This window comes from Tamandua tetradactyla, chromosome 14 (assembly GCF_023851605.1).
Source record: "Tamandua tetradactyla isolate mTamTet1 chromosome 14, mTamTet1.pri, whole genome shotgun sequence".
Taxonomy (NCBI): Eukaryota; Metazoa; Chordata; class Mammalia; order Pilosa; family Myrmecophagidae; genus Tamandua; species Tamandua tetradactyla.
In genome coordinates, this window is record NC_135340.1 from 2446098 (window position 1) to 2473413 (window position 27316).

At 35.8% G+C, this 27316-nt stretch overlaps 1 protein-coding gene across 4 annotated transcripts in view; it reads left to right on the plus strand.

The window, feature by feature from the left end:
- Positions 1–27316, plus strand: part of SOS2 (SOS Ras/Rho guanine nucleotide exchange factor 2) — a 183453-nt gene that overhangs the window by 149925 nt on the left and 6212 nt on the right. For all 4 annotated transcript variants that reach the window (XM_077126808.1, XM_077126809.1, XM_077126810.1 and 1 more), the window contains 8 exons: positions 264–486; positions 2681–2800; positions 2961–3123; positions 18861–18978; positions 20331–20503; positions 22193–22309; positions 24196–24457; positions 24969–25010. In XM_077126808.1, coding sequence (XP_076982923.1) covers positions 264–486; positions 2681–2800; positions 2961–3123; positions 18861–18978; positions 20331–20503; positions 22193–22309; positions 24196–24457; positions 24969–25010 — 1218 coding nt within the window. The remainder of the gene's footprint in view (positions 1–263; positions 487–2680; positions 2801–2960; positions 3124–18860; positions 18979–20330; positions 20504–22192; positions 22310–24195; positions 24458–24968; positions 25011–27316) is intronic.

Consider the following 27316-nt stretch of genomic DNA (forward strand, 5'->3'; position numbering starts at 1 on the left):
GATATCTTGGATTTGCTTCAAAATAACCTAGGGAGTGGAAAAATAGGCATCAGTTAGGGTTAGATGAAATAAAAATGGACAGAATTAATAAACTTGAGGCTGGGTGATAGTACTTGGCAGGGTGAGGGGAGTGTCATTATAATGTTCAGCTTATTTGCATATGTATTTATAATTTTCCGTAATAAAAAGTTAAATATTATACAAAGATTTGCAATTATGTCTGTCAAGTAGAAGGTTTTTCTGTATATATGTTCTTTTTCCAGGGAAAGCGATGAAGAAATGGGTAGAATCAATTGCTAAGATTATCAAGAGGAAGAAACAAACTCAGGCAAATGGAATAAGCCATAATATTACCTTTGAAAGTCCACCTCCACCAATTGAGTGGCATATCAGTAGATCGGGACAGTTTGAAACATTCGATCTCATGACTCTTCATCCAATAGAAATTGCACGTCAGCTAACACTTCTGGAGTCTGATCTCTACAGGTAGACAAAGTTAATTTGCTACTTCCTCTTCAAGAACCTTGAACATTCCTCTACACATTTTCAAAATATTATGACACTTATGAGTTTTTAAAAATACTTCATCTATTCTCATGGGCTTCAGGAAAACTCATAGCAGAGTTTTTAATGACAGTTTGTCCTGCAGGCTAAAGTTCTGTAGCATTTCACTGTTCAGGGCATAAATTTAGGAATTAGCAAGAGGAGTGGTAGAGAAGAGGCTAATACAATAGTATAACAACCTTGTTCAAGTTGACCTTCCCATTCGTACTCCTTTTACTTTCTTAAATTACTTTAGTTTAAGGTGGTCCAACCAGGTCAGTTAGTGTGACTGCAGAACTCTTTCTTGGCAAGTAAGTGACGAGAACATTGAGGGAGACATGCTTTCTTCCTCCCATTTACAACCCAGGCTCCTGTGAAGAGTCCAAGCCTTGCAGTTAACAGTCCTCTGTTGAAAAATAAACTCTCAACACTATCATCTGCCAAAACTTCTTCTGTCTTCAGGAGCCCCCTTAAAAATAAATACTCTTAAAAGGTTATCCTAATGAGCAGCCAATTTTTTATAGGGATTACACAGGGAAGAGTAATATATAATCTTAGTGTTAATGGAGAATGTAGGAAGGTCCCAAAGGTAGACTTTGTCTTCTTTGGAATTGGGCCTCCGGTTGCCCTGGCTGTGTCATTTGGACTCAGATCTTAGCACACACGTCAGAGGTTGTCAACATCTGATTGAAACTTCATGTTGTATTTTAAGTAATTTGCACTTCAGGCTATTTAGTTATGTTGTAGGATTTGTTATTTGAGTAAGGAAGCAAATAAACTGAATCAAGTTTTTCCACATAAAGTGACTCTTGCAATGAATAGACATCAGAAGAAAAAAGCCCTTAGCTTTTTGTGGACCTGCTTTCAAGAGATTGAAATGCCTTTGTTAAGTGGTATTCGAATTATAGAAAAAGCAATATACATAAAACATTGACGACATTTGATTTAGGGTACTATTGTTTGGTAAACCAAATTAATGGTGAAATAATTGCCCCTTAAGGAAATGTACTGCAAGACGTAATATTAGCAAGTACCCATTTGTACTTAATCTGTTGGTTAAAATTTTTGTATTTTATGAATGATCAAGTTTGTAGGGTATTGACGGCGATGCCGCTGGTCAATTTTTTAATTATGTGATCCTAACTCATTATATACAACGCCTTAATCTGCTCTTCTGTTTCATTGATTTTTTTATTAAATATTTTAGGCATTCCAAAAATTGTAGAAAATAATATAATGATGTTCATGAACAGTAAAAACATTACAAATGAAATGAAAGTCCTATGTATAATTCTCCCCAGCCCTTTTCCCCTTCTTCCCCCAGGGAATAACCATTATCCTGAATTTGGTGTTTACTGTAACTATGTATATCTTTATGACTTTTATATGTATGTATGACACACGTATATATACATATATATATTATGTTTATATAGAAAATCCAGATATTAATAAACTATACAGCATTGCTTTACAAATTTTAAAACTATATACTAATGTATTATTCTACAACTTGTTTTTTTTTGCTTAAATTGTTTGTGATATTTGTTCAGGTTGATGGCATATAGCCCTACCTGCTTTATTTATTTTAACTGCTGTATAATATAATATTGTTTGAATATTCCACAGTTTAGCCAGTCTCTTGATTATGAGCCTGTAACTTTTGAGATTTTTCTCTTGCAAACAGTGTTTTACTAAACATTTTTTGTAAATGTTTCCTTATAACCTTGTGTGAGAGCTTATCTGGGATATATATCTAGGTCTAAAATTATTGGCCATCTAATATGTATAGCTTCAGTATTAGTAGATACTGCCAAATGATTTTACATAGTGGTTGTATCAGTCTTTACTATCACATTAGAATTGAATAGTTCCTGCTTTTTTCACATCTGTGCCCCCTTAGCATTATCAGACTTCAGCTAGTCTGATGGTTAAAAAGGGTTCTCATGGTTTCATGTTTTCCCTAAGTAAGATATAAAGTATTTTTTCATATTTGCAGCTCTTCAGATGAATTATTCTGTTCATATCATTGTCCATTTATCTGTTAGGTTAATGCACTTTTTCATATTAAGTTTTAAAAATAATTTTCATGCTAGATCTTTATAAGGTTAAGTTGCCTTGATTTTTGGTTTCACAGGAAAGTCCAACCATCTGAACTTGTGGGGAGTGTATGGACCAAGGAAGATAAAGAAATAAATTCCCCAAATTTATTAAAAATGATTCGCCATACAACAAATCTTACCCTCTGGTTTGAGAAGTAAGTTTTTACTTTAATAATAATAGTAATATTATTACTATTTCTTAATAATCATAATATTAAGTCAAATTGAAGCTAAAATTCTGGCTTTACGTAGATTTATTTTCTAAGTGAGGTGAAGAAAGTGTTTTCTAAGACATGAAAATTTTATTTTGAATAGGTGCATTGTGGAAGCAGAAAATTTTGAAGAACGTGTGGCAGTACTAAGTAGAATTATAGAAATTTTGCAAATTTTTCAAGATTTGAATAATTTCAATGGGGTTTTGGAGATAGTCAGCGCAGTAAATTCAGTGTCAGTATACAGACTAGACCATACCTTTGAGGTAAGTTTTAAATTCTGTATATCCCATCCATTTGGGGGCAGATAAACTTAATGTATGAAATTTGCTTCTACCACCTTTCTTTTTGAGTAAATCCTTTGTAAACCCATTTTATTCCCATAAATACAGTAATATAAAATATTAGAAAATACATCAATATATACTAGTAAGCCTAAGATTCGTCAAGAATGTGGGACTTATGACTCTGCTTAATATACTTATCTAAATATAATGCAATGTATTAGTCAGCATTCTCCAGAGAAACAGAACTGACAGGATGTAAGTGTGTGTGTGTGTGTGTGTGTGTGTATGCATATAATATAAGTATAAGTTTAAGTATTAAGAAACTTATAAGAATTGACTCACAGAACTATGGGGATTGGAAAGTCCAAATTTCATAGGGTGCAAGTTGGGAACTCCAGAAGGTTTCGATGAATTCCCCAGGAGAAGATGGCTGGCTGATGAAAAGCTATAAATTCTTCTTTCTGATGGCTGAAGCCCTCAGAGCTCTCTTCAGAGTCTTCACCCGATTGGATGAGACTTCTCTCATTGCTGAAGACACTCTTCTTTGTCGATTGTAGATGTCATCAGTCTTAGATGTTGTGACTGAGTAATGATTTAAAGTCACAAAGGATCCTCACAGTAACAGTCGGCCAGTGCTTGCTTGTCAAACAACTAGACACCATAACCCAGCCAAGTAGACACAAACTTAACCATTACATGAAGAGTCCAATGGATTTTTAATGGCATATTGATTGTCTCGAGTAAATGACAAAGGATTTAAAACCTATACATACAAATAAATTCTTATCACCTTTAGTATATAATCAAAGAAACATAAACATGGAGAGAACCCTTTCTAAAACTTAAATTTGTTTTGCTTTTCAATTAAAAAATGTTTAGTGTTTATTATAGAAAACTCAGGAAATACAGAAAGTTTATAAAGATAGATGTGTGTGTATGTATATATTTTTAATTAGCAAAATTGAGATCGTAATGTACATAAATTTTTATGGCCTGCCTTTTTATCATAAACATTTTTTTTTTATTAGCTGGTCTTCAAATACAAAATTTTTAATGGCTGCATTGTTTTCTCTCCTGTGGATAAACAAACTATAATTTATTTCATCATCTATTATCAGACAATTGTTATTTTTTTCTCTTTTGCTGTGATAAATTATTTAGCCTCCTACATTCATATATACAAATGTTTGTAAGAATTTGATTACTTCCCTAGAATTCTAGTTTCTAGAAAGGGCAAATTCCTGGGTTAGAGTATTTGTACATTTTAAGACTTTTGATACTTTTGCCAAGGTGCTTTCTAGCAAGATATGATAAGTTCTTCTTAAAAGATTCATGGGCTCCCCAAAAAAATATCTTCTCATTTTTAATTTGTAATTTTTCAATAACTAGTTATGTTAAATATTTTTAAGGTACTGATAAACCATTTTTATTTCTTCTTTATGATTTATATATATTCATACCCTCTGCATTTTTACTATTTGGGTGTTTGCATTTTATTGATTTAAATGATTTATACATTAAAAACACAGTTAAATATTACCCATAATTCTCTGTTCTTACCTATATTTATCAGATTTTTTAATTAAAAATTTTATAATGTTTTCAATATATAGAAGTTTTATAATTTTTTATTCAAATGTATCAATCTCTTCATTTATAGAATCTTTGCTTTTATGCTTAAGTAAAGGATAAAAGGTTAGAACCCAGCTATACAAATATATTGCCCTTGAGGATGTGAATTTCTACAATCTTTCTGGAAAGTAATCTGGCAATATATATTAAAACAACCACACCCCTTGTACCCAAAATCCCATAGATATGAAAGTACCAGACTCTAAAAATAGATGTACAAAGATGTAGTTACTGCAGCCTTAATTTTAGTAGCACAAATCTGAAAACAGTCTAAATATTCATCAATAAGAGAATGATTGAAAAGTTATAGTGCATTGTAGTGTGGAATAGTGTTCTAACTAGTAGAAAATAAGTTATTTGGATCTATATGTGTTGCCTTGGAAGAATATTTATGATATTTTAGGGAAAAAAACAGTAAGAAAACTTCAGAGTAATGAGTGTATGATGCAATTTTAATATAATAAAACAGTTCAATCCCTGAACTTGTAATTGGGTTGCATAAGCATTGAGAAGAGTGTGGAAGGATACGTGCTGCTCCCTAAACATTGGTGCTTTCAGCCGGTTGTGATTTGGCGGGGGGGGGGGGGAGCGGGGTGTGGAGGGAAAACTGCTTTCTGTATTCTACTTGATACATATATAAATATACATATATATATATATGTATATTTTGTATGCTGTGCAGTGGGGGTCACATTTCATTCTTTTCCATGTGACTGTCCCATCGTCGTGGCACCATTTGTTGAATGTTTTTTGTGTTTTTGTAGTGCATGGGCTTAGAATTGAACCCAGGTCTCCCTTATGCAGGCTCGAATTCTGCTACTGAACTACCCTTCACCCTGATACGTATTACTTTAATTCTCCTACCTTTGAAAAACTCTGAGAATTCATTTTGAGAGGTTGTGGTTTAGATTTTTTTAATCTTTATTAAATAATGGGTACAGAACAATATTTATAAAATAGGTAAAAAGTATGATATAAAAATACAAAGAACACATAGATACTTAGCATGGCTTCCAGATTAGGTGTCCCTCCCCAGTTCCATCTCTTTCCTTGTCTTTTCAGAGCCAACTACCATTCTGAATTTTACACTTGTCATTCTCTTGCTTTTTTTCTATAGTTTTACTTTGAATATTTAATAATTTTGCATGTTTTTAATTTTATATGAATATAATTCTTCCAATGATTTTTCTTCAACATTATATTCCTAAGACTAATCCATCTTGTTTCTTATAGCTAAAACCCATTCTTTTTCATAGCCATATATATTATAGGAATAAATTTATCAAAATTTATTTACTCTTTGTAAATGATCATATGGATAATTTTGATTTGAGGGCTATTTTTATTTTTTTTAACTTATATTGAGATATAGTATATATTCAGATACCATATAATCATCCAGAGTCAGTGGTTCACAGTATCATCACATTCTGTGCATTCATCATCACAATCGATTTTTCAACATTTTCATTACTCCAAAGAAAAAAAATAAAAATAAATATAAGAAAAAAATCCCCAAAACATCCCATATCCCCCATACACCCCTATTGTATATTTTTATCTTTTTTTTTTTTGTCTGTCCACACACTGGATAAAGAGAGTGTCAGTCACAAGATTTTCACAGTCACACCTTAAAAACTCTAGTTATTTAATCATCTTCAAGAATCAAGGCTATTGAATGACGGTTCAACAGTTTCAGGTATTTCCCTCTAGCTACTCCAATATACCAAAAAATGAAAAGGGTATCTATGTAAGGCATAAGAATAACCTCTCAACTATATTTGAAATCTTTCAGCTGCTGAAACTTTTTTGTTATATTTCTCTTCCCCCTTTTGGTCCAGAGGGTTTTCTCACTCCCTCATTGCCAGGGTCAAGCTCATCCCCAGGAGTCATGTCCCACATTGCCAGGAAGTCACCCCTGGAAGTCTTGTTCCACAGGGGATGGGGAATGAGTTTACTTGCAGAGCTGGGCTCAGAGAGAGAGAGAGGCCACAGCTGAGCAACAGAAGAGGTTCTCTGGGGATGATTCTTAGGCATAATCATAAATAGGCTTGCTTGGCTTCTGCTGAGGGCTATTTTTTTTATTTAAAAATAATTTTACCTGTTTATTTTATGTTTTTGTTTTAATTTATCACCACAATCGGCTTTTTGTGTGTGTGTGTGAAAAATAACAGGTATACAAAAAAGCAATAAATTTCAAAGCGTGTTGCAACAATTAGTTACAGAACAGATTTCAGAGTTTGACATGGATTATAATTCCACAATTTTAGGTTTTTACTTTTAGCTGCTCTAAGATACTGGAGACTAAAAGAAATATCAGTATAATGATTCAGCAATCGAACTTGTTTGTTAAACTCTACCTTCTCTGTATAACTCCACCACCACCACCTTTGATCTTTCTCCCACTCTTTAGGGGTACCTGGGCTATGCCCATTCTAACTTTTTCATGTTGGAAGGGGCTGTCAATAAAATGGGGATAGGAATTATCCTATAGTTAGGGGGATGGAACTAGCTAATGTTCAGGAGAAGCTGGCCCCTCTAGGTTTCAGGACTTACCTGGCCCAGGGATCCATCTGGAGGTTGTAGGTTTCTGAAAAGTTATCCTAGTGCATGGAACCTTTGTAGAATCTTATATAACTCTCTTGTTGTTCGTTAGGATTGGCAGGAAAGGTTTTGGTTGTGGTTTAGCAAGTTATATGTAGGAATGTCTAACTGGAGCATGCATAAGAGTGACCTACAGAATAGCCTCTCGACTTTATTTGAACTCTCAGCCACTGATACTTTGTGACACTTCTTTCCCCCCTTTTGGTCAAAATGGCATTGTTGATCCTATGGTGCCAGGTCTAGACACATCCCTGGGAGCCGTCTCCCATGCCATCAGGGAGACTTTCATCCCTGGATGTCATGTGCCATGTAGGAGGGAGGGTAATGATTTCACTTGCAGAGTTGGGCTTAGAAAGAGAGAGGCCACATCTGAGCAACAAAAGAGGTCCTCCAGAAGTAACTTTTAGGCATACCTACAGGAAGACTAAGCTTCCCTGCTATATACATAAACTTCACAAGAGCAAGACTCAAGATCAAGGACTTGGCCTATTGATTTGGATGTCCCTAATGTTTGACACAGTATCAGGGGTTTTCCCAATGGTAAAGTTAATAGTTCCATATTTTTTTCTCCCATCTCTCAAGGGGCTTTGCCAATACTTTTTGATTATCTGTTTAATATACTCTGAGATGTATCCAAGCATTACATTAAGCTATACAGAATTAAAAGCCCTCATTATTCTGGGCTCCCTGTGTTTGGATTGTTTAAATGATCTATCCAAGCAGGTAGAGTTGGATTATGTGCTACAGAAAATTTAGGTTCTGAACAAAATAAACCCTCTTCCTTTGGTCTCTTGAGGGCTATTTTTGACAATATTCCTGTGAACAATTTTTACATAAACCCTGGTGCACAAATGTACAAATTTTTCTAATGGATGTATTTAATTGACCAGATAATGTCAAAAATTTTTTCCAAATAGTTGTACCAGTATAAACTCCTAACAGAAAAGTGTGTTTCTGGTGTTCCACATTCTTACCAACACTTGATATTGTCAGTGATTTACATTTTTCCAGTCTTGTGGTTTTGGCTTATATTTCTCTTATTTCTGAAGATTTTCACATCTGTTCCAATGTGTATTGGTTCTTTGTACTTTTTCTTGTGGAAATTTTTTTTACTTTTTTCTGTTGTTAGTCTTTTAACTGATTGGTGGGAGTTCTCTATATATTCTGGATCTTATCTTTTGTCAGCTTTGTGGGATGTAAATATCTTTACCAGATTGAGATTTCCTTTTCAACTTTTTTTATGATGCCTTTTGATGAACAAGTTATTAATGTAGTCACACGTAGTTATTTTCTCCTTTATAATTAATATTTTTTGATGTCCTATTTAACAGATTATCTGTTATTTTCTTAATGTTTTTCCTTTCACATTGAGTCTAAGTCCAGCTGAAAATGACTTTTGAGTATGGGGTGAGGTTATAGTCAAATTTTACTTTTTGTTCCACATGAATTTCCAGTTGCTCCTATACATCTATTGAAAAATCTGATTTTTCCTCATTCATCTGCACTGAGAAATGTATCATAAATTGAGTTACCATTTGTAGGTCTGTTTCTGATTCTCTGGAAGTGACGCTTAGGCATAATTACACGTAGGCTTAGCTTCCCCGTTACAAAAATAAGTTTCATAAGGGTAAGCCTCAAGATTGAGGGCTTGGCCTATTGACTTGGGAGTGTATCAGGAATTTCCTAGGTGAGGAAGTTTTCTAGTTCCACATTTTTTCTCTAGTCCCTCAAGGGACTTTTCTAGTCCTTTTTTTTTTACTTTTATTTGTTGTATAGGATAACATATATACAAAGCAAAGAAATAAAAAGGCAATAGTTTTCAAAGCACTCTTTAACAAGTGGTTACAGGACAGATCCCAGAGTTTCTCATGAGCTACCATATGATCCTCTCATATTTTTCCATACAGCTGCTCCAGAATGTAAGAGGCTAGAGGGCTTAAATACTTTTTTTCATCACAATCGACTTTTCTTTTCCTTTTTTTTTTTTTTTTTTGTGAACAATAACATATATACAAAACAGGCATAAATTTCAAAGCACAGCATCACAAGTACTTGTAGAACATATTTCAGACTTTGACATGGGTTACAATTTCACAACGTTAGGTTTTTACTTCTAGCTGCTCTAAAATACTGGAGACTAAAACAGATACCAGTTTAATGATTCAGCATTCATATTCATTTGTTAAGTCCTATCTTCTATGTATAATTCCACTATCATCTTTGATATTTCCATACCTCTCTTTGGGGTTCTTTGAGCTATGGCAATTCTAAATTTTTCCTATTGGAAGGGTCTGTCATGGGGTAGGGAGATAGAACTATCTGAAGTTCTAAAGAGGCTGGGCTAGGTTTCAGGACTTATCTGGACCAGGGACCCATCTGGAAGTTGTAGATTTCTGTAAAGTTAATCTAGGGCATGGAACCCTTGTGGAAGCTTATTTATTGCCCTAGGTGTTCTTTAGGATTGACTGGAATGGTCCTTGTCGGAGGTTGGCAGGTTATGGTAGGTAGCAGGGTCTACCTGAAGCTTGTGTAAGAGCAATCTCCAGAGTATCCTCTTGACTCTATTTGAACTCTCTCTGCCACTGATATTAATAACACTTTTTCCCCCTTTTGGTCAGGATGGAATTGTTGATCCCATGGTGCCAGGTCTGGATTCATCCCTGGGAGTCATCTCCCATGCCACCAGGGAAACTTTCACCCCTGGATGTCATGTCCCACATAGCTGGAAGGGCAATGATTTCACTTGCAGAGTTGGGCTTAGAGAGACTGAGGCCATATCTGAGCAACAACAGAGGTCCTCCAGAAGTAACTCTAAGGCATGCCTAAAGGTTGTCTAAGCTTCTCCGCTACCTACATAAGCTTCACAAGAGTAAGCTTCATGATCGAGGGCATGGCCTATTGATTTGGGTATCCCTAAAGTTTGGCACAGTATCAGGGGATTCCCTGAGAGTAAGATTTAATAGTTTCATAGTCTTTCTACCATCCCTTAGGGGACTTTGCCAATACTTTTTTATTATATACTTAACACACTGTAGGATGTATCCAGGCATTACAATAATCTATACAGGATTAAAGGACCTCTTAATTATTCTGTGTTTCCTGTGTTTCAGGTGTCCAAATGAGCTATACAGATAGGTTGAATTAGATTATGCACTACAGAATATTTCAGTTCCAGACCAAATAAACCTTTCTTCCATTGGTCTCAAAGAGCATGTCTGGTTCTAAAATATAGACAGTCTTCCTTACCCTTATGTTCTGAATTACTCTAACCCCAACCTATTCAGCTTCATTCTTATCTGTAAATAATCAGGTTATATATTAAAAAACAGCCTCTCAAAATCCACAAATAATCATCACCACTCTGGACTTAATGTGTCTGCTCTAAAAGCTTGCAATCTAGGCCCCCGTTTTCTTATAAGCATTTTCTAAAGGTGACCATACCGTTGTTGTTTTTTTGTTTCTGACTGATTTTTGTATCACCAAATGTCCTGCACATTCATTCACATCGTTGCATGCCTCTAGGCGTTCTTCCTTTTTGTAGCAGCACAGCCCTTATTCATAACTATACACCGTTGTTCGCCAATCTACTTCTCTGTCTATGCATTCATCAGCCCCTGCATTTATCGGGCATCATGTAGAGAGCCCAAAGTCCACAGTCCATCAACATTTTCAATTTTAAATAATTTCATTGTTCCCAAGAGACAGAAAACCAATAAACACACCCTCACTAAATAGGAAATCTAAACCTCCTCTTAACTCTTGTCCCTCACCCCATTATTTACCTCTGCTGTTGCTGTGGTAATGCTGATGGTTTCCTTTTGAACATAGCTCATAGGATGCAATAGCAGTTTTTCCTCTGTATCCTGGACTTAAGTACTCTTTATACAAGAATCATATCTATGAAGTAATTCTTAAGAGAACTTATTCATATTTCTAGTATGAGTCAGTGGGACACATAGGTCTATACAAACCCTTTCAATCTTGTTCATCTTCAATATAGTGATATTACTTCTAGACCCACTAGAGAATCACCTTCACTCCTATCTGTTCCCTTACATTTGGAGTTCATCCTCATTAGCTTATGGTTCACCCATCTGTAGCTTATCCATCTTGTCATGTGCTTCAGGATGTCAGTTTGTCTTACTCCTTCATAATATTCCATCATACGTATATAACACATTTTTGTTGATCCACTCCTCTGTTGATAGGCATTTGGTTTGTTTTCATCTTTTGGCGATTGTGAATAATGCTGCTGTGAACATCAGTGTACAAATGTCTGTTTGTGTTGCTGCTTTCAGCTCTTCTGGGTATATACCAAGTAGTGCTATTACTGGGACATAGGGCAACTCGATATTTACTTTCCTAAAGAACCACCAGTCTTCCATAGTTGGCTGCACCATTATACATTCCCACCAGCAGTGCATAAGTGTCCCAGTTTCTATACATCCTCTCCAACATTTCCACATCCTCTCCAAAATTTATAGTTTCCTGTTTGTTTAATAGCTATTCTTATAGGTGTGAGGTGGTATCTCATTATAGTCTTGATCTGCATTTCTCTTATAGGCACTGAAAATGAGCATCTCTTCATGTGCTTTTGAGCCATCTGTATTTGCTCTTCAGAGAAATGCCTATTCATATCTTTAGCCTATTTTATAATTGAATTGTTTATTCTTTTGTTGTTGAGTTGTACGATTTTTTTGTATACACAGGAGATCAGACCTTTGTCTGATATGTGATTTCCAAATATTTTCACCCATTGAGTTGGCTGCCTCTTCACCTTTTTGACAATCTTTTGATGTGCAGAAGCATTTGATTTTGAGGAGTTTCCATTTATCTATTTTTTCTTTTGTTACTTGTGCTTTGGGTGTAAAGTTTAGGAAGCTACCTCCTATTACTAGGTCTTGAAGATGTTTCCCTACATTTTATTCTAGAAGCTTTATGGTGCTAGTTCTCATATTTAGGTGTTTGATCCACTTTGAGTTAATTTTTGTGTAGGGTGTAAGATAGGGGTTCTCTTTCATTCTCTTGGCTATTGATAGCCAGTTTATCCATGCCCAATTATTGAAAAGATTATTTTGTCCCAGTTCAGAGGATTTGGGGGCCTTGTCAAAAATCGGTTGACCATAGATTTTGTGGTCTATTTCCACGCTCTCGATTTGATTCCATTGGTCAATGTTTCTGTCTTTGTGCCAGTACCATGTCATTTTGACCACTGTGGTTTTATAATAGGTTTTAAAGTCAAGAGTGTTAATCCTCCCACTTTGTTCTTCTTTTTTAGGATGCTTTTAGCTATTCAGGGTCTCTTTCCCTTACAGATGAATTTAATAGTTAGCGTTTCCAAATCTTCAAGTTCGGTTGTTGGAATTTTGATTAGTATTGTGTTGAATCTGTAGATCAATTTAGGGAGAATTGACATCTTAACTATATTTAGCCTTCCTACTCATGAGCAGGGAATGTCTTTCCATCTGTTTAGATCTCCTTTGATTTCTTTTAGCAATGTTATGTAGTTTTCTGTGTATAAATCTTTTGCACCCCTAGTTAAGTTCATTCCTAAGTACTTGATTCTTTTAGTTGCTATTATGAATGGAATTTTTTCCTTAACTGTATCCTTAGCTAGGTCGTTCTTTGTGTCTAGAAATGTTAATGATTTTTTGCACATTAATTTTATATCATGCCACCTTGCTGAATTTGTTTATTAGCTCATGTAACTTTGCTGTAGATTTCTCAGAATCTTCCAAGTATAGTATCATATCATCTGCAAAAAATGAGTTTTACTTCTTCCTTTCCAGTTTGGATACCTCTTATTTCTTTGTCCTGCCTGATTGCTCTACCAAGAACTTCTAGCACAATATTGAATAATAGTGGTGACAGTGGGAATCCTTGTCTTGTACCTGATCTTAAGGGGAAGGCTTTCAGTCTCTCTCCATTCTGGCTAACAGTTTTTCATATATTTCCTTTATTATATTGAGGTAATTACCTTTGATTCCTTTCTTTTGGAGTGTTTTTCTCAGAAAAGGATGCTGAATTTTGTCAAATGCTTTTTCAGCATCAGTCAAGATGATCATGCGATTTTTCCCTTTTGATTTGTTAATGTGCTATATTACATTAATTGGTTTTCTTGTGTAGAACCATCCCTGCATTTCTGGTATAAACCCCACTTGGTCATGGTGTATAATTCTTTTATTGTGCTGTTGGATTTGATTTGCTAATATTTTATTGAGAATTTTTAAGTCTGTGTTCATTTGGGAGATTGGCCTATAGTTTTCCTTTCTTATAGCATCTGTTGTAGTTTGCTAGCTGCCGGAATGTAACACACCAGAGACAGATTGGCTTTCAATAAAAGGGGATTTATTTATTGATGTATAGTTCTTCAGAGGGAAGGCAGCTAACTTTCAACTGAGGTTCTTTCCTACGTGGGAAGGCACAGGTCAATCTCTGCTGGCCTTCTCTCCAGGCCTCTGGGTTCCAACAACTTTCCCCGGGGTGATTCCTTTCTGCATCTCCAAAGGCCTGGGCTGAGCTGCGAGTGCTGAGATGAGGTATGCTGAGCTGCTTGGGCTGTGCCACGTTGAGCTCTCTCTTTAAGCACCAGCCAATTAACTTAGACATCATTTATTTCAGCAGGCATGCCTCCTAACTGACTGCAGATGTAATCAGGGACAAATGAGGTTCACATGCCATCGGCTTATGTCCACAGCAGTATAACTAGGCATCTTTACCTGGCCAAGTTGACAACTGAATCTAACTACCACAGCATCTAACAGCAGGATTGGTGTTAGTTCTTTCTGGAATGTTTGATAAAATTACCCTGTGAAACAATCTGGCCCTGGGCTTTTCTTTGTAGGAAAATTTTTGATGACTGATTGAACCTCTTTACTTGTGATTGGTTTGTTGAGATCTTCTGTTTCTTCCTGAGTCAGTGTAGCTGGTTTGTGTGTCTCCAGGAATTTGTCCATTTCATCTAAGTTGTCTAGTTTGTTGGCATACAGTTTTTCATATTAATCCTCTTATAATTTCTTCAGGGTCTGTGGTAATGCACCCTTTCTCATTTCTGATTTTGTTTATTTGCATCCTCTCTCTTTTTTTTTCTTTGTCAGTGTTGCTAGTGGCCATATATTTTACTAATTTTCTCAAAGAACCAACTTTTGGCTTTATTTATTCTTTCTACTTTTCTTTTGTTCCCCCACTCATCTCTCTGCTTTAATCTTTGTAATTTCCCTTCTCCTGTTTGCTTTGGGGTTAGTTTCTGTACTTTCTCAAATTCCTCCGGGTTTGCTTTTAAGTCCTCGATTTTTGCTCTTTCTTGTGTTTTAATATAGGCATTTAAGGCAATAAATTTCCCTTTCAGCACAGCTTTTGCCGCATCCCATAAGTTTTGATAAGTTGTAGTCTCATTTTCATTCATCTATAGATAGCTACTTATTTCTCTAGCAATTTCTTCTTTGACCCACTTGTTGTTTAAGAGTGTGTTATTTAATCGCTATATATTTGTAAATGTTTTCATTCTTTGGTGGTTATTGAGATCCAGCTTCATTCCACTGTGATCAGAGAAAGTACTTTGAATAATTTCAATATTTTTAAATTTATAAAGACCTGTTTTGTGCCCCAGCACATGATCGCTCCTGAAGAATGTTCCTTGAGCGTTAGAGAAGAACGTATATCCTTGTGCTTTGGGGTACAGTGACCTATATATGTCTGTTAGGTCTAATTCATCTATCAAGTTCTTTAATTTTTCACTTTCCTTGTTGATCTTCTGTGTGGTTGTTTTATCTGTAGAGGAGAGTGGTGATTTGAAGTCTCCTAATATTATTGTTGAAATATCTGTCGCTTCCTTCAGTTTTCCAAATGTGCGTCTCATGTACAGCATGAACATTTATGATTGTTATATCTTCTTGGTGAATTGACCCTTTAATTAGTATATGGTGTCCTTCTTTGTCTCTTATGATGCCTTTACATTTAAAGTCTATGTTGTCCGATATTTGTATAACTACTGCTTTTTGTTACAACTTGGGTGGAAGATCTTTTTCCATCCTTTACTTTCAATCTGTTTGTATTCTTGTGTCTAAGATGACACAATCTATTTGTATTCTTGTGTCTAAGATGAGTCTCTGTAAGCAGTGTATAGCTTGATTATGTTTCTTAATCCATTTTGACAATTTGTATCTTTTAATTGGTAAGCTTAGTCTGTTAACATTCAAAATTATACTGGCAATGTGTTTCTTTTGATTCCACCATCTTATCTTTTTTATTTGTCAGATCTATATATTCTTTTCCCTCTTCCTCTTTGTATTCTTTAAATTACCCTTAGTGGTACTCTTCAGTTCTGTGATCTCCTCCAGACCTCCCTCTCTTCTCTTTTTTATTCAGCTGGCAGAACTCCTTTTTGTATTTCTTGTAGGGCTGGTCTCTTGTTGAGAAATTCTTTCAGGACTTCTTTGTCTGTGAAAACTTTAATCTTTCCCTCAGTTTTTTTTTTAAACTTTTTTTATTAATTAAAAAAATTAACAAACAAAACATTAAGAGATCATTCCATTCTACATATACAATTGGTAATTCTTTTTCCCTCAGTTTTGAAGGACAGTTTGACTGGGTATGGAATTCTTGTCAGGAAGTCTTTCTCTTTCAGGATCTTGCGTATATCATAGCACTGCCTTCTCGCCTCCAGGGTTTCTAGTTGAGTAGTCTGAACTCAATCTTTGATTTCTCTTGTGTGTAGTAGATTGTTTTTCTCTTGTTGCTTTCAGGATTTTCTACTTCTCTCCAACATTTGACAGACTGATTAGTGTGTGCCTTGGGAAGGCCTATTTGGATTTATTCTGTTTAGAGTTCTTTGGGCTTCTTTGACTTGTATATTTATGTCCTTTATGAGGGTTGGGAAGTTTTCCCCCAGTATATCTTCAGCTATTCTTCCTAGCCTTTTACTCCTCTCTTCTCCATGTGGGACACCAATGATTCTTATACTTGTGTGCTTTGTTTTGTCTCTCATTTCCCTGAGTTTCCATTCCACTTTTTCCATCTTTTTTTGCCATTTGCTGTTTTGAGTCTTTGAAGTCAATTATCCTGTCCTCTATATCATAATCATTCTTTCTTCTTTTTCTTCAAATCTGGTGTTGTGTGCCTCTAATATGTTTTGTATTTTGTCAAAAGTCTTTAATCTTCATGATTTCCACTATTTTTCTTTCAAATTCCTCTTTGTGCTCTTCTGCTGTCTTCTTGACCTTTATGTCATTTCCTATCCCATTTATTTTTTAAGTAGAGTTGTATGAGCAACTTTGATTAGTTGTTCGAACATCTGTGTCTCCTCTGGTGTTTTAATTTTGTCATTAGGCAGGGCTATATCTGTCTGCATTGTGATATGCTTAGTGATCTTCTGCTGTCTTCATGGCATGTAAATATCTTGATTGATTTACTTTGGGAGTTGATTTCTTTCAGTAATCTAAGGTCTTGTGTTTGGGGGATGGTTGTACAGCAGGGAGCAGGGCACGGAGTGGAGCACTCAGTGTGGTGATTTGTTTCAGGGCAGGTATGGGCGCACAGTGGGGAATTTATGCTGATGCTTGTGAATCTGGGCACCCAGCGGCCAGGGAGGATGTAGCTGTGTGGGTGCACCGGTCTGGTGTGTGTAACACTGGTGTGTGCTGTTATAAGGCATGGGGCCCTTTGTGCGCATGTGTAGAGCTGTGGCAGCAGGTCTGTGTTATGCCTTTGCAGATTACGGGCAGATGTGACCTGGCTGTGCAGGTCGACACTTTGTCCGAGCTGGGAATTAAGGCTGAGGGCTGTGCGCATGTGCAATTCTCGGACTGCTGTAATGTGAGGTTCCCATAGTTGAATGACGTGATTGGGGGCCCGTGCGTATGCGCAGGTCTAGGAATGCCATAAATGGATGCGCTATGCTCAGAGAGGGCAGGGTGAGGCTGTGCGACACTATGGGCAGGGGGGCAGGGGTAGTCTAGGTATGGAGGTTAGTCCCCACAGCCTTTATGCTCTGGCAACAGCCTGCAGGGAACAGGGAAGGGAGGTAGTACTCGGGAGGGGTACACGATAGGCGGGTTGGGCTGCACTTGGGGTGGGGTGGAGGGCAGGTACACATGCCCTGGGGCCTAGTGGGGTGGGAGCGCCTGGAACGTGGGGAATGGGAGCGGGTGACGGGGTTCGGGTGCCTGCCGGTCCCGGGGCTGCACTGATGAGGGTAGCGTGCCCAAGGAGCATGGCCTGGCTGACTTCCTAGTCCTGTGTTCCCATCCATGCACTCCCGCGGGCTCTAGCTTTCTGCCTCTCAGATCCTTTGCCTCTCTGCCAGTCCTTTTTAATTATCTGCCCAGCACACTCTGGAATGTATCAGAGCATTACATTAAGCTATATGGAATGAAAAGATTTCATTCCCTAGTCTAGGCTCTATGTGTTTGGGTTGTTTAAACAAACTGACCAGGCAAGTTAAGTTAGATTATGTGCTACAGAAATTTTAAATTTTGGACAAAATAAACATTTCTTCCTTTGGTCTCACACCAAAGGTAAGGTTCTAAAGGACAGACAATATCAGCCTTTGCCCTGCTTTCTGATTTACCTTAGTCCCAACCAGATTAGCTTCATTCTTATCTGTAATGGAAGTCTGCTCTTTTTTTCAGCTTCTTTTAACAGTTGCTGTATGGAATAAAGCTGATTTTCAGAGCAGTAGAACTCTGCCTCTGAGTCTTTAGTGTCACACAGGTACCCAAAGTTCCAGAGAAGTACCAGGTTACACACATAATGTACAGCATCACAGAATTTATAAATAACACTTAAAAAGCTCAGGAATATATGTGATTGCTATAACAGTTTACAATCTAGACCCTAATTTTCTTATAAGTATTTTCTAAAAGAGACCATACAATATTTTGTTCTATTCTTAAAATGTAAAGGAAATGCTTTCAGTGGGTCTCCATTAAATATAATGTTTGCTGTGGATTTTTTGTATGTGTATATCCTTTATCAGGTTAAAAAAAGTAATTGTTTATCAGTAAGAAACACTTTATAATTATGAAATATAAAAAGAAATTACTCTTATTTCTTGGTTTATTAAATTGTTGTTCAAATGTTCTCTCCCTACTACCCTACCTCTTTACCCCAAAAAATAACCTCCATCCCAAAGGACTTTCACTGTGAAAATAATTGAATGCTGAGGGATTATAGTCTCTTCTTCTAAAGCTATTAGTAATAACATGAAACCCTGATTTCAGTCAGAATTATAACTAATGGGGTCAAGAGGAAGAATTTTTTTGTTCACTCCTCTAAAACAAAGGTTTCAGGTTTTATTTTTATATTTATAGGAAAGATAGGAGAAATCATTTCAGGTGCAGTGCACAAAAGATACCACTTACCTCTTAATAAAAATAAGCAGTTCCTCAAATATTTTCAAACTTTTATGATATTCAGAGCTCTACATCTATGAAATACGATTGAATTATTTAAAAATTATACTCAATTTATATATTTCACAGGCACTGCAAGAAAGAAAACGGAGAATTTTAGGTGAAGCTGTGGAATTAAGTCAAGATCACTTTAAAAAATACTTAGTAAAACTTAAGTCCATCAATCCACCTTGTGTGCCTTTTTTTGGTAAGTTAGTATAAATATGGATATTCTCTTTTCAGGGACAGTGTTTTGTAGAAAAGAGGTCAGCCTTTAGAGGTAGATTATCCTGATTTTATATTGGAGCTCTTACACTTTTATTATCTGTCGGTATTGATAAATAAAACTTAAACTCTCAATGTCCTTATCTATAAAAGGAAGATTAGGGCGGGCCACGGTGGCTCAGTGGCAGAGTGGCAGAGTTCTTGCCTGCCATGCCAGAGACCCAGGTTCAATTCCCGGTGCCTGTCCATGCCAAAAAAAAGATTAATAATTACCTTGTTGGGTCGTTGTAAGGCTTAAAAATATTTGATCTATACTGAGTAGTTCAAAGTCTGGCATATAGTAGGCACTCCTGAAATGATAACTATTATTTTTATTACATTTTTCTGTCACATCTGCAGTTGTTTCTTTTCCCCATAATTTACTAAAGGCTTTTAAGTGATTTTTAAATTCGTAATTAAAACATTATTATGCATTATATTAAGCAGGGTATTTACAAAGTGAACTTTTATTAAATACTATTGAAACTGAAAGATTTTAGTCAGAATTACTTAACCTCATCACTATTGATATCTTGGGTCAAATAACTATGTGTTGTTGGGGGGTGTCCTGTGCATCGTAGGATGTCAGCCATCCCGGGCCTCTACTTGCTAGATGCTAGGAGAACCCTCCTGTCGTGACAACCACAGTATCTCTAGGCACTATCACTGACCCCTGCGGGGCAAAATGCCCCCTTTTGAGAAGTACTGATTTAAATGAATATCAGTAATGATGCATGAAAAAAGAACTAAGAACATTCCTATTGTCCAAGAGTGAGGAATAGTTAATTTTCTGTCTAAATTATAGGTTTTGGGGAAACAGAATTAGTTTCTAAGTCAGTCTTCTTATCCAAAATTGAGTTAAATATTAATTTATTAAGTTATCACTGAAGATTTTCATTATATATATAATCAAATATTGAACTGTTTTGTTAGAATGTATTTAACACTTACAATTTAGACTTTATGACTGAGTCTCCCTTTTAATTCAGGCTATTAGTTGAAAAAATCACAGATTAAGTTTTCTAACCCTTAAGCTTTAAAAAACATATATTTCCGTGTTAAAAAATGTTTAATTGAGAATTAATGATTAAATCTATTAGAGACAACATTTTAGACATAGAATTGATGGATTATAGGATGTGGATGTCTTCAGCTTTTCTAGTTAAATTATTTCCCAAAATGTTTGATTAAATAGCCAATTTTTAAATACTTTTCTTTAATGTTTGGATGTCAGGAATGTTTGTATGTTTGTTGTTTACAATAAAAATATATTTTTTTAAATACTTTTCTTACCAGGAATATATTTAACAAATATTCTGAAGACTGAAGAAGGGAATAATGACTTTTTAAAAAAGAAAGGGAAAGCGTTAATCAATTTCAGTAAGAGGAGAAAAGTAGCCGAAATTACTGGAGAAATTCAGCAATATCAGAATCAACCTTACTGTTTACGGATAGAACCAGATATTAGGGTAAATATTTTCTTTGCTTATCTTTAAAAGAGAACATGTTAAATCTTGAGTGAACATGTTAAATCTTGAGTGATCATTAAGAAATATAATAACTACATGTCATGCTATTTATTTTGCTGTATGGGGAAAACACATAAGATTTGAGTAATTGGTCGGTAACAGTATTAAGTACTAGATATTCTGCACTAACAATCCACAGTGATTAATATTATTAAATACTTTCTCTTGAGAGAACTGCTTATTTGTACAGCTGGTTCAAATAACACTTCTAAAAAGTGAATTACAGAATGGGATGGAAGAAGTCTACTGATGTCCATACAGGAAAAAGAAAATCCAGTACAAGTACTATCACTGATTGATAGCCATTTTAGGTATTTTGTATGTGACAATATAATATTAAAGAATTAATGTTCTCATAAGAACACTGTGAATAGGGAAAGGGTGGCAAGTGTGGTGTATAAAAATAGCAGAGGATGAGTTTTTGACAGTCTATCAGTTGATGTTCTTTTCTGCGCGATAATAGTTCATCCTATTGATTCTGTGGTGTCCTAATATTGTGAATTCCTTCCAAAACAGTAAATAATTATGACTTATGTTTATATTAAAACTCTTTAAATTACTAGTGTGTCATATGATTTAAATTAGATAACCAGAATATTTATTCTGGTTTCAATATTGTTGGAAGAATTATTTAATTTTCTTAAAACTGGCAGAATACCTGAAAAATACAATCTTTTTTTTTTGGCATAGGCAGGCTCGGGGAATCGAACCCCGGTCTCCAGCACAGCAGGCAGTAATTCTGCCACTGAGCCACCATTGCCCGCCCTAGGATGGCTTTATACTGGCATTTTAAAGTTCATTTTGCTTGCTGCTAAAGCTAATAAAAACCTAGTACCTATTGTTATATAGACTTCTATACCACTTCAGAATTACATAAAACTAAATCCAGTAAATTGCTTCTAAGGAATTTTTCTAAGGAAATTATCAGAAATATATAGAAAAATTTATGAACAAGGGTTTAATCATTACTATTATTAACAAAGAATTAGAAATTACCTTTATGGACAATTACCCATATAGGAATTGGTTAAATAAATTCTGGAAATCAAGAGTCAAAATTCATATTTTATAAAATAAATAAACTACATGGAAAATTCATTGAATATAAATTGGAAATTATTAAAAATGATAACTGTGGCATGATCCCAATCTAAAAAAAAAAGTAATATTCAGGTTCAGGGGTGGTCCAGCGGTAGAATGCTCACCTGCCATGCACAAGACCCAGGCCCCCAAAAAATAAAAAATAAAAGAAAGTAATGTGCATATATATATCCAGGTATTCACACTGCAGGAAAAATATTCTAACATTCATATGTTAACAATGAGAGCCTCAGGTGGTGAGATTACTTTTTTTGGCACATTGTTAAATCATCTAGATTTTCTACTTAAAAACTTAAATTTAAGCTTAGAAAATATTATAAAGACAAAAAATACGAATAGAAGTTAACACAGATTAGAATATGCAACTTTCATAGAAAATATACCGACTGTAATAGGGAGATTGGAATTAGCAGTCCTTGTGGACTTTTCAGACATTATGGTCTTTTAATTTGATAATTTTTTGCATTAAACTAATAAAGTTTTCTTAAGATCTAAAATATATACTTATGGGTATTTGTTTAATTCCAGAGGTTCTTTGAAAACCTTAACCCCATGGGAAGTGCATCTGAAAAAGAGTTTACAGATTATTTGTTCAACAAGTCACTAGAAATTGAACCCCGAAACTGCAGACAACCACCTAGATTTGTAAGTCCGATACTTATGTCCTGTGACTGGTTATACAGTCTTAGATAATAAGAATATGTAATTGCTTTGTTTTTAAAATTAATGTTATTTTCAGTGTTTAACTACCTATTCCCTTAAGATTGAAATTTAATCAAATGACTGGTTTTAGATGTTTTGTTTTGTTTTACTTTATTTTACTTTTATTTACTACTTTTTAATTACATATATTATGGGGAAAAGTGTCAGTTTTTGATGAAAGCTCTCCCTCAGTTCCGTTTCTTTGTCCACTTTTTGCTCCCTCCTAATATTAAGGGAAAAGCCGTGAGCAAGAAAGTGAGGACTAAAATGACGGACGGTTGGATGGAATAAAGGGAATGAAAGACTAGAAAGGAGGAGGCAGATATGCCCTGGTTCTTCTGACTTGAACGGAACCCTGCTGGGAGGGTGTCTTGACCCATGGTTGCCACTGACCCCCTCTCACCAGAATTCGCTGCTGCGGCTCCTAGTTGTTCCTGGGATTTGCAGTGGCAGAAGAGGTAGCAGAGGACCAACTAGAAGTAGCTGAAAGGGAAGCAAGATATGGAAGGAAGCAAAATAAAAACGCTTCTAAAACACCACTTTTGAGCCAAGCAGAGAGCTAGGGAGTTTCAGGTTATTTTATCTTAACAGCTCTATAAATAAATTAGCACAGTTGAGATTTTAATTCAGGTGTTCTGAATCTGGGTTCCATGGTTTCTTTTTTTTTTTTTCCATTAGGTTATCACTGCTTGAGTTTTTGTTTTTGTTTGGTTTTTTTAAGAAGTAGAGAGGGAGACAATGCTAGCAGTTTCCTCCAAAGATTTTAAAGCATTGTTATAGAGATTGGTTATTTATTACAAGGTGTTCTAGTTTGCTAGCTGCTGGAATGCAATATACCAGAAACAGAATGACTTTTTAAAAGGGGAATTTAATAAGTTGCTAGTTTACAGTTCTGAGGCCAAGAAAATGTCCCAATTAAAACAAGTGTATTAAAGGCATCCAGGGAAAGAAACCTTGGTTCAAGAAGGCTGATCAAGTTCAGGGTTTCTCTCTCAAATGAGAAGGCTCTTGGCAAACACAGTCAGGGTTTCTCTCTCGGCTGGAAGGGTATGTGGCAAACATGGCGTCATCAGCTAGCTTTTTCTCCTGGCTTCCTGTTTCATGAAGCTCCCCAGGAGGCGTTTTCCTTCTTCGTCTCCAAAGGTCGCCGGCTGGTGGACTCTGCTTCGTGGTGCTGCAGCATTCTCTGTTCTCTCAGAATGTCTCACTTTCTCCAAAACGTTTCCTCTTTTATAGGATTCCAGTAAACTAATCAAGACCCACCCAAATGGTTGGAGGCATGTCTCCCCTAGTCCAGTTGAACAACCACTCTTGATTGAGTCACATCTCCAGGGAGATTATCTAATTACAGTTTAAAATATACAATACTGAATAGGGATTAGAAGAAACAGCTGCCTTTACAAAATGGGGTTAGGATTAAAACATGGCTTTTCTAGGGTAGTACATCCTTTCAAACCAGCACACAAGGCAAAAGGAACCTTTTTTCCCTGCATCACCTAGGGTAATACGTTGTATATATCATGTCCGTAGTAAATATTTGTAAAATTTATATTGATGATTTGAAGGAGAAGTTTATGTTCAGGTGTTTTAGGGCATCTTAAAGTTGTTTTCACACAAATTTCAAGAATTTTATTTCTACAGTGTGAAAAGAAGTTTATGTATATTCAAATCCATCTTAAACTTAGATCAATCAAATCAAAAAGTGGAATGTTACATTATGTCCGCATGGATGGGGATTTTATTATACTCTCTTAATTGTATCCTTGAGAATTAATAAGGTAGCTTTATATACAAATGTTAGTAAAGTTAATTGTGCTTGCTTCTCCTAGCCTAGGAAATCAACTTTCTCCTTAAAATCTCCTGGAATAAGGCCAAATACAAGCCGGCATGGCTCTACCTCAGGCACATTACGAGGTCATCCGACACCATTAGAAAGAGAACCATGTAAAATCAGCTTTAGTCGGATTGCTGAAACTGAGCTTGAATCAACAGTATCAGCACCAACCTCTCCAAATACACCATCGACTCCACCAGTGTCTGCTTCTTCAGACTTCAGTGTGTTCTTAGATGTGGATCTCAACAGTTCCTGTGGTGAGTACTTGGTGGAAACTATTTGGTAAAAAAGAAATCTTGTGTCAGCTAATCCCTGTCATCTTTTTAATTAAGGAAATAGTCTTTTGCAAACTGTATAGTGTGGAAAATGGTATTAAATTGGGAAAATAGTGATTAACACAGGGAGTGAAGCATCATTTGTGTGTTGTCTATATGTGTATTATTTTCTAATTTATTGATTCAGTAAGTATTTATTTAGCACTTTTGGGGCCACATTAACCTCTTTAAAGCAATCGTTAGACAGTGGATAAGTAAACAGGCAGATAACTTCTATGAAGGAAATTAAAAAGAGACTGTGAAAAAGGGGAACTACTTATGCTAAGAAAGGAAAAACATTCCAGGTATAAAGAGCAATGGTTTCATTTTTAAAAATTAACATGGTGAAATATAATGATAAAATTCTGTGCTGTGTGTGTTACTGCATGTGCTACTTTATGCAAACATTAAAAAATTAAAACCACACATGCATTATTTTTTCTCACTCCCATAGGCAGCAATAGCATCTTTGCTCCAGTACTCTTGCCACATTCAAGTAAGTAAGAAATTGAGTTGATTTTAAAGAAATAACTGTAAAGATAATAAGCAGGTTGATTAATTTTTTTTTATTATTTGGGTTTTAAGAACACTTAAAGAATATATGACAGAAATTTATATAAATAAATAATTTGCTTGCAAGTTTGTACCATTCTAACTTGTTATATTCGATTCTCATCATTTTACAACCTGTCTTCTAGGAACTGTGTGACCTTGAACAAATCACTTAACATCTCTAAACTGGTTAAGGATTAAATGAGATAACTTTGTAGGGTCCCTAGCACGTTGCTTGGCACAGAGTAAGCGGTGATTTCATGTTGCCGCTCCAGCGCCCCACCCCTTCCAGCTCATCCTCCCAGAGGCGTGCTGAGTGTGCACCAGGCCCAGGCGGGCCTCAGTCACTTCGTTCTTCATGTCATCTTACTTAATTCAAGCAGTGCTTAAGTAAAGCACTGTGCTGCCATTTTAATTTAATCATCACCTGTGACATAAATGCCGTGAACTTCCTCTCTGTGGTCATTGTTTAAAACAAATAACCCAAAATAACCAGAAAAGAAGCACAACAGCTTCAGGAATGATTCTCCTTTTCTAGAGGAATTCTCCTAGCATACTAAAATGTATATAACTTAAATAGTAGCAAGGGAGTCCCTGTCTTCTGAGAAAATTATATTTTGTCTTCTAAATGTTTAATTCCAGATTTAATTGTTTTTATTCAAAGTAGTGTATGCATAGAGTTGAGAAGGCGCATGGTGCTGAAACATTTGAAGTGGAAATTAACAGTGTTCTCCTACTCGCTGTCTCTCCCATCCCTTATCCTGTTCTCCAGCAACAAGGCCACGATTCTAAATGATGTGCTTATACTGTCCTTTCTTGATTCATTAATTTATTAATGAATTAGACAGTGTTCTCTGATTTATTATTATGGTAGGTAAAGATTTCATCCTTTACTCTACCCAATATACTTATCACATTGAAGTAACTACTATTCTCTGCCAAGTCAAGTAGTGCGTATTGTGACTGTGCTTCCTTTCTTGTACAACTCTGTGTCCTGTATTTAATTGCCTCACCTCATTAATGCTTTGGGTTTTTGATTGTTAATTTTTTTTACACACATTGCTCAATCTTTTCACACCCTTTCACGGCAGTTTTCCATAAGGTCAAATCAGTTGTTTCTTTCTTTCTTTTAACCTGGAAGCTTACTTCCTCTGGTGCTCTTTTGCCTTCCTGTTCCAGTTTGAACTGGCTGCTTTTTGGGCCTCTGGCCTAGCTCTCATTCTGGAACTTCCTTTATCATCCTAGGAATTCCCTCCACCTTTTTCCTGTGTTGGATCCTTGGTTTCGGGATTCCTTGTTTTCTTTCTTGATTTGCTCCCTATTTTGCTAGGGTCACATCCTCCAGCAGCTACCTGAGAAAGAATACATAAGACATAAAGTTCATGAGTTCTTGAATTTCTGAAAATAGGCTTTATACATTTAGTAGTTAATAGTTTGGATGGGTATAGAATTTTAAATCATTTTTATTCAGAATCTATTCCGAGGCATTTCTCTACCATCTTCTAGTTTTTGTGGTTGCTATTGACAAGTCCAACACCATTTATTCATTCAGTGAATGATTCTAAACACCTGATAGGTGCAGGCACTATTCTAGGTGCTGGCGATATGCCATGAACACAGTAGACAGAAATCCTTCTGTCAGTCACCTTATTCTCAATTCTTTTTTTTTTTTAAAGCTATATCTGCTGTAGTAAAGGGACCCAAAAATACAGTAGCTTAAATTAAATAGATATTTATTTCTCAGAACCGCCAGAATGAGTAGGCAGCTGTGCTCCACAAGGTTATCAGACTAACAGGGCAATTCACAATTCTAAACAAGCGACTTCCCTCTTAGGGTTCTGAACAACTGTTGCAGTTGTTGTTTTCTAGCTCGTAGGTAGGTGGAGGCGAGGAGCTTTGTATATCACAGGATCTGGGAGTTCACGCCTGCTCTTATCCCACTGGGTAAAACTTAACCACATGGACAAATCTAGCTGCCAGGGAGGCCCCAAAAATGTTGTCTCTAATTAAGCAGCCATTCATCTTGCTAAAATTCATGAGTTTCTGTTACTAAAAAGAAGAGAACGAAAGGTATCCTGGAGGATAGATAGCAGTCTCTGCCACATTATGTTCAGGAAACTTTTAGATTCTTCTCTTTTTTCCTCGTGATCTGTGAATTCACAATGACCTGCTTTGATGTGGGTCTTTTTTACTTTCATTTTATTGTCTATTTAATGAGCCCTTTAAATTTGAAGTTACATGTCTTTGACT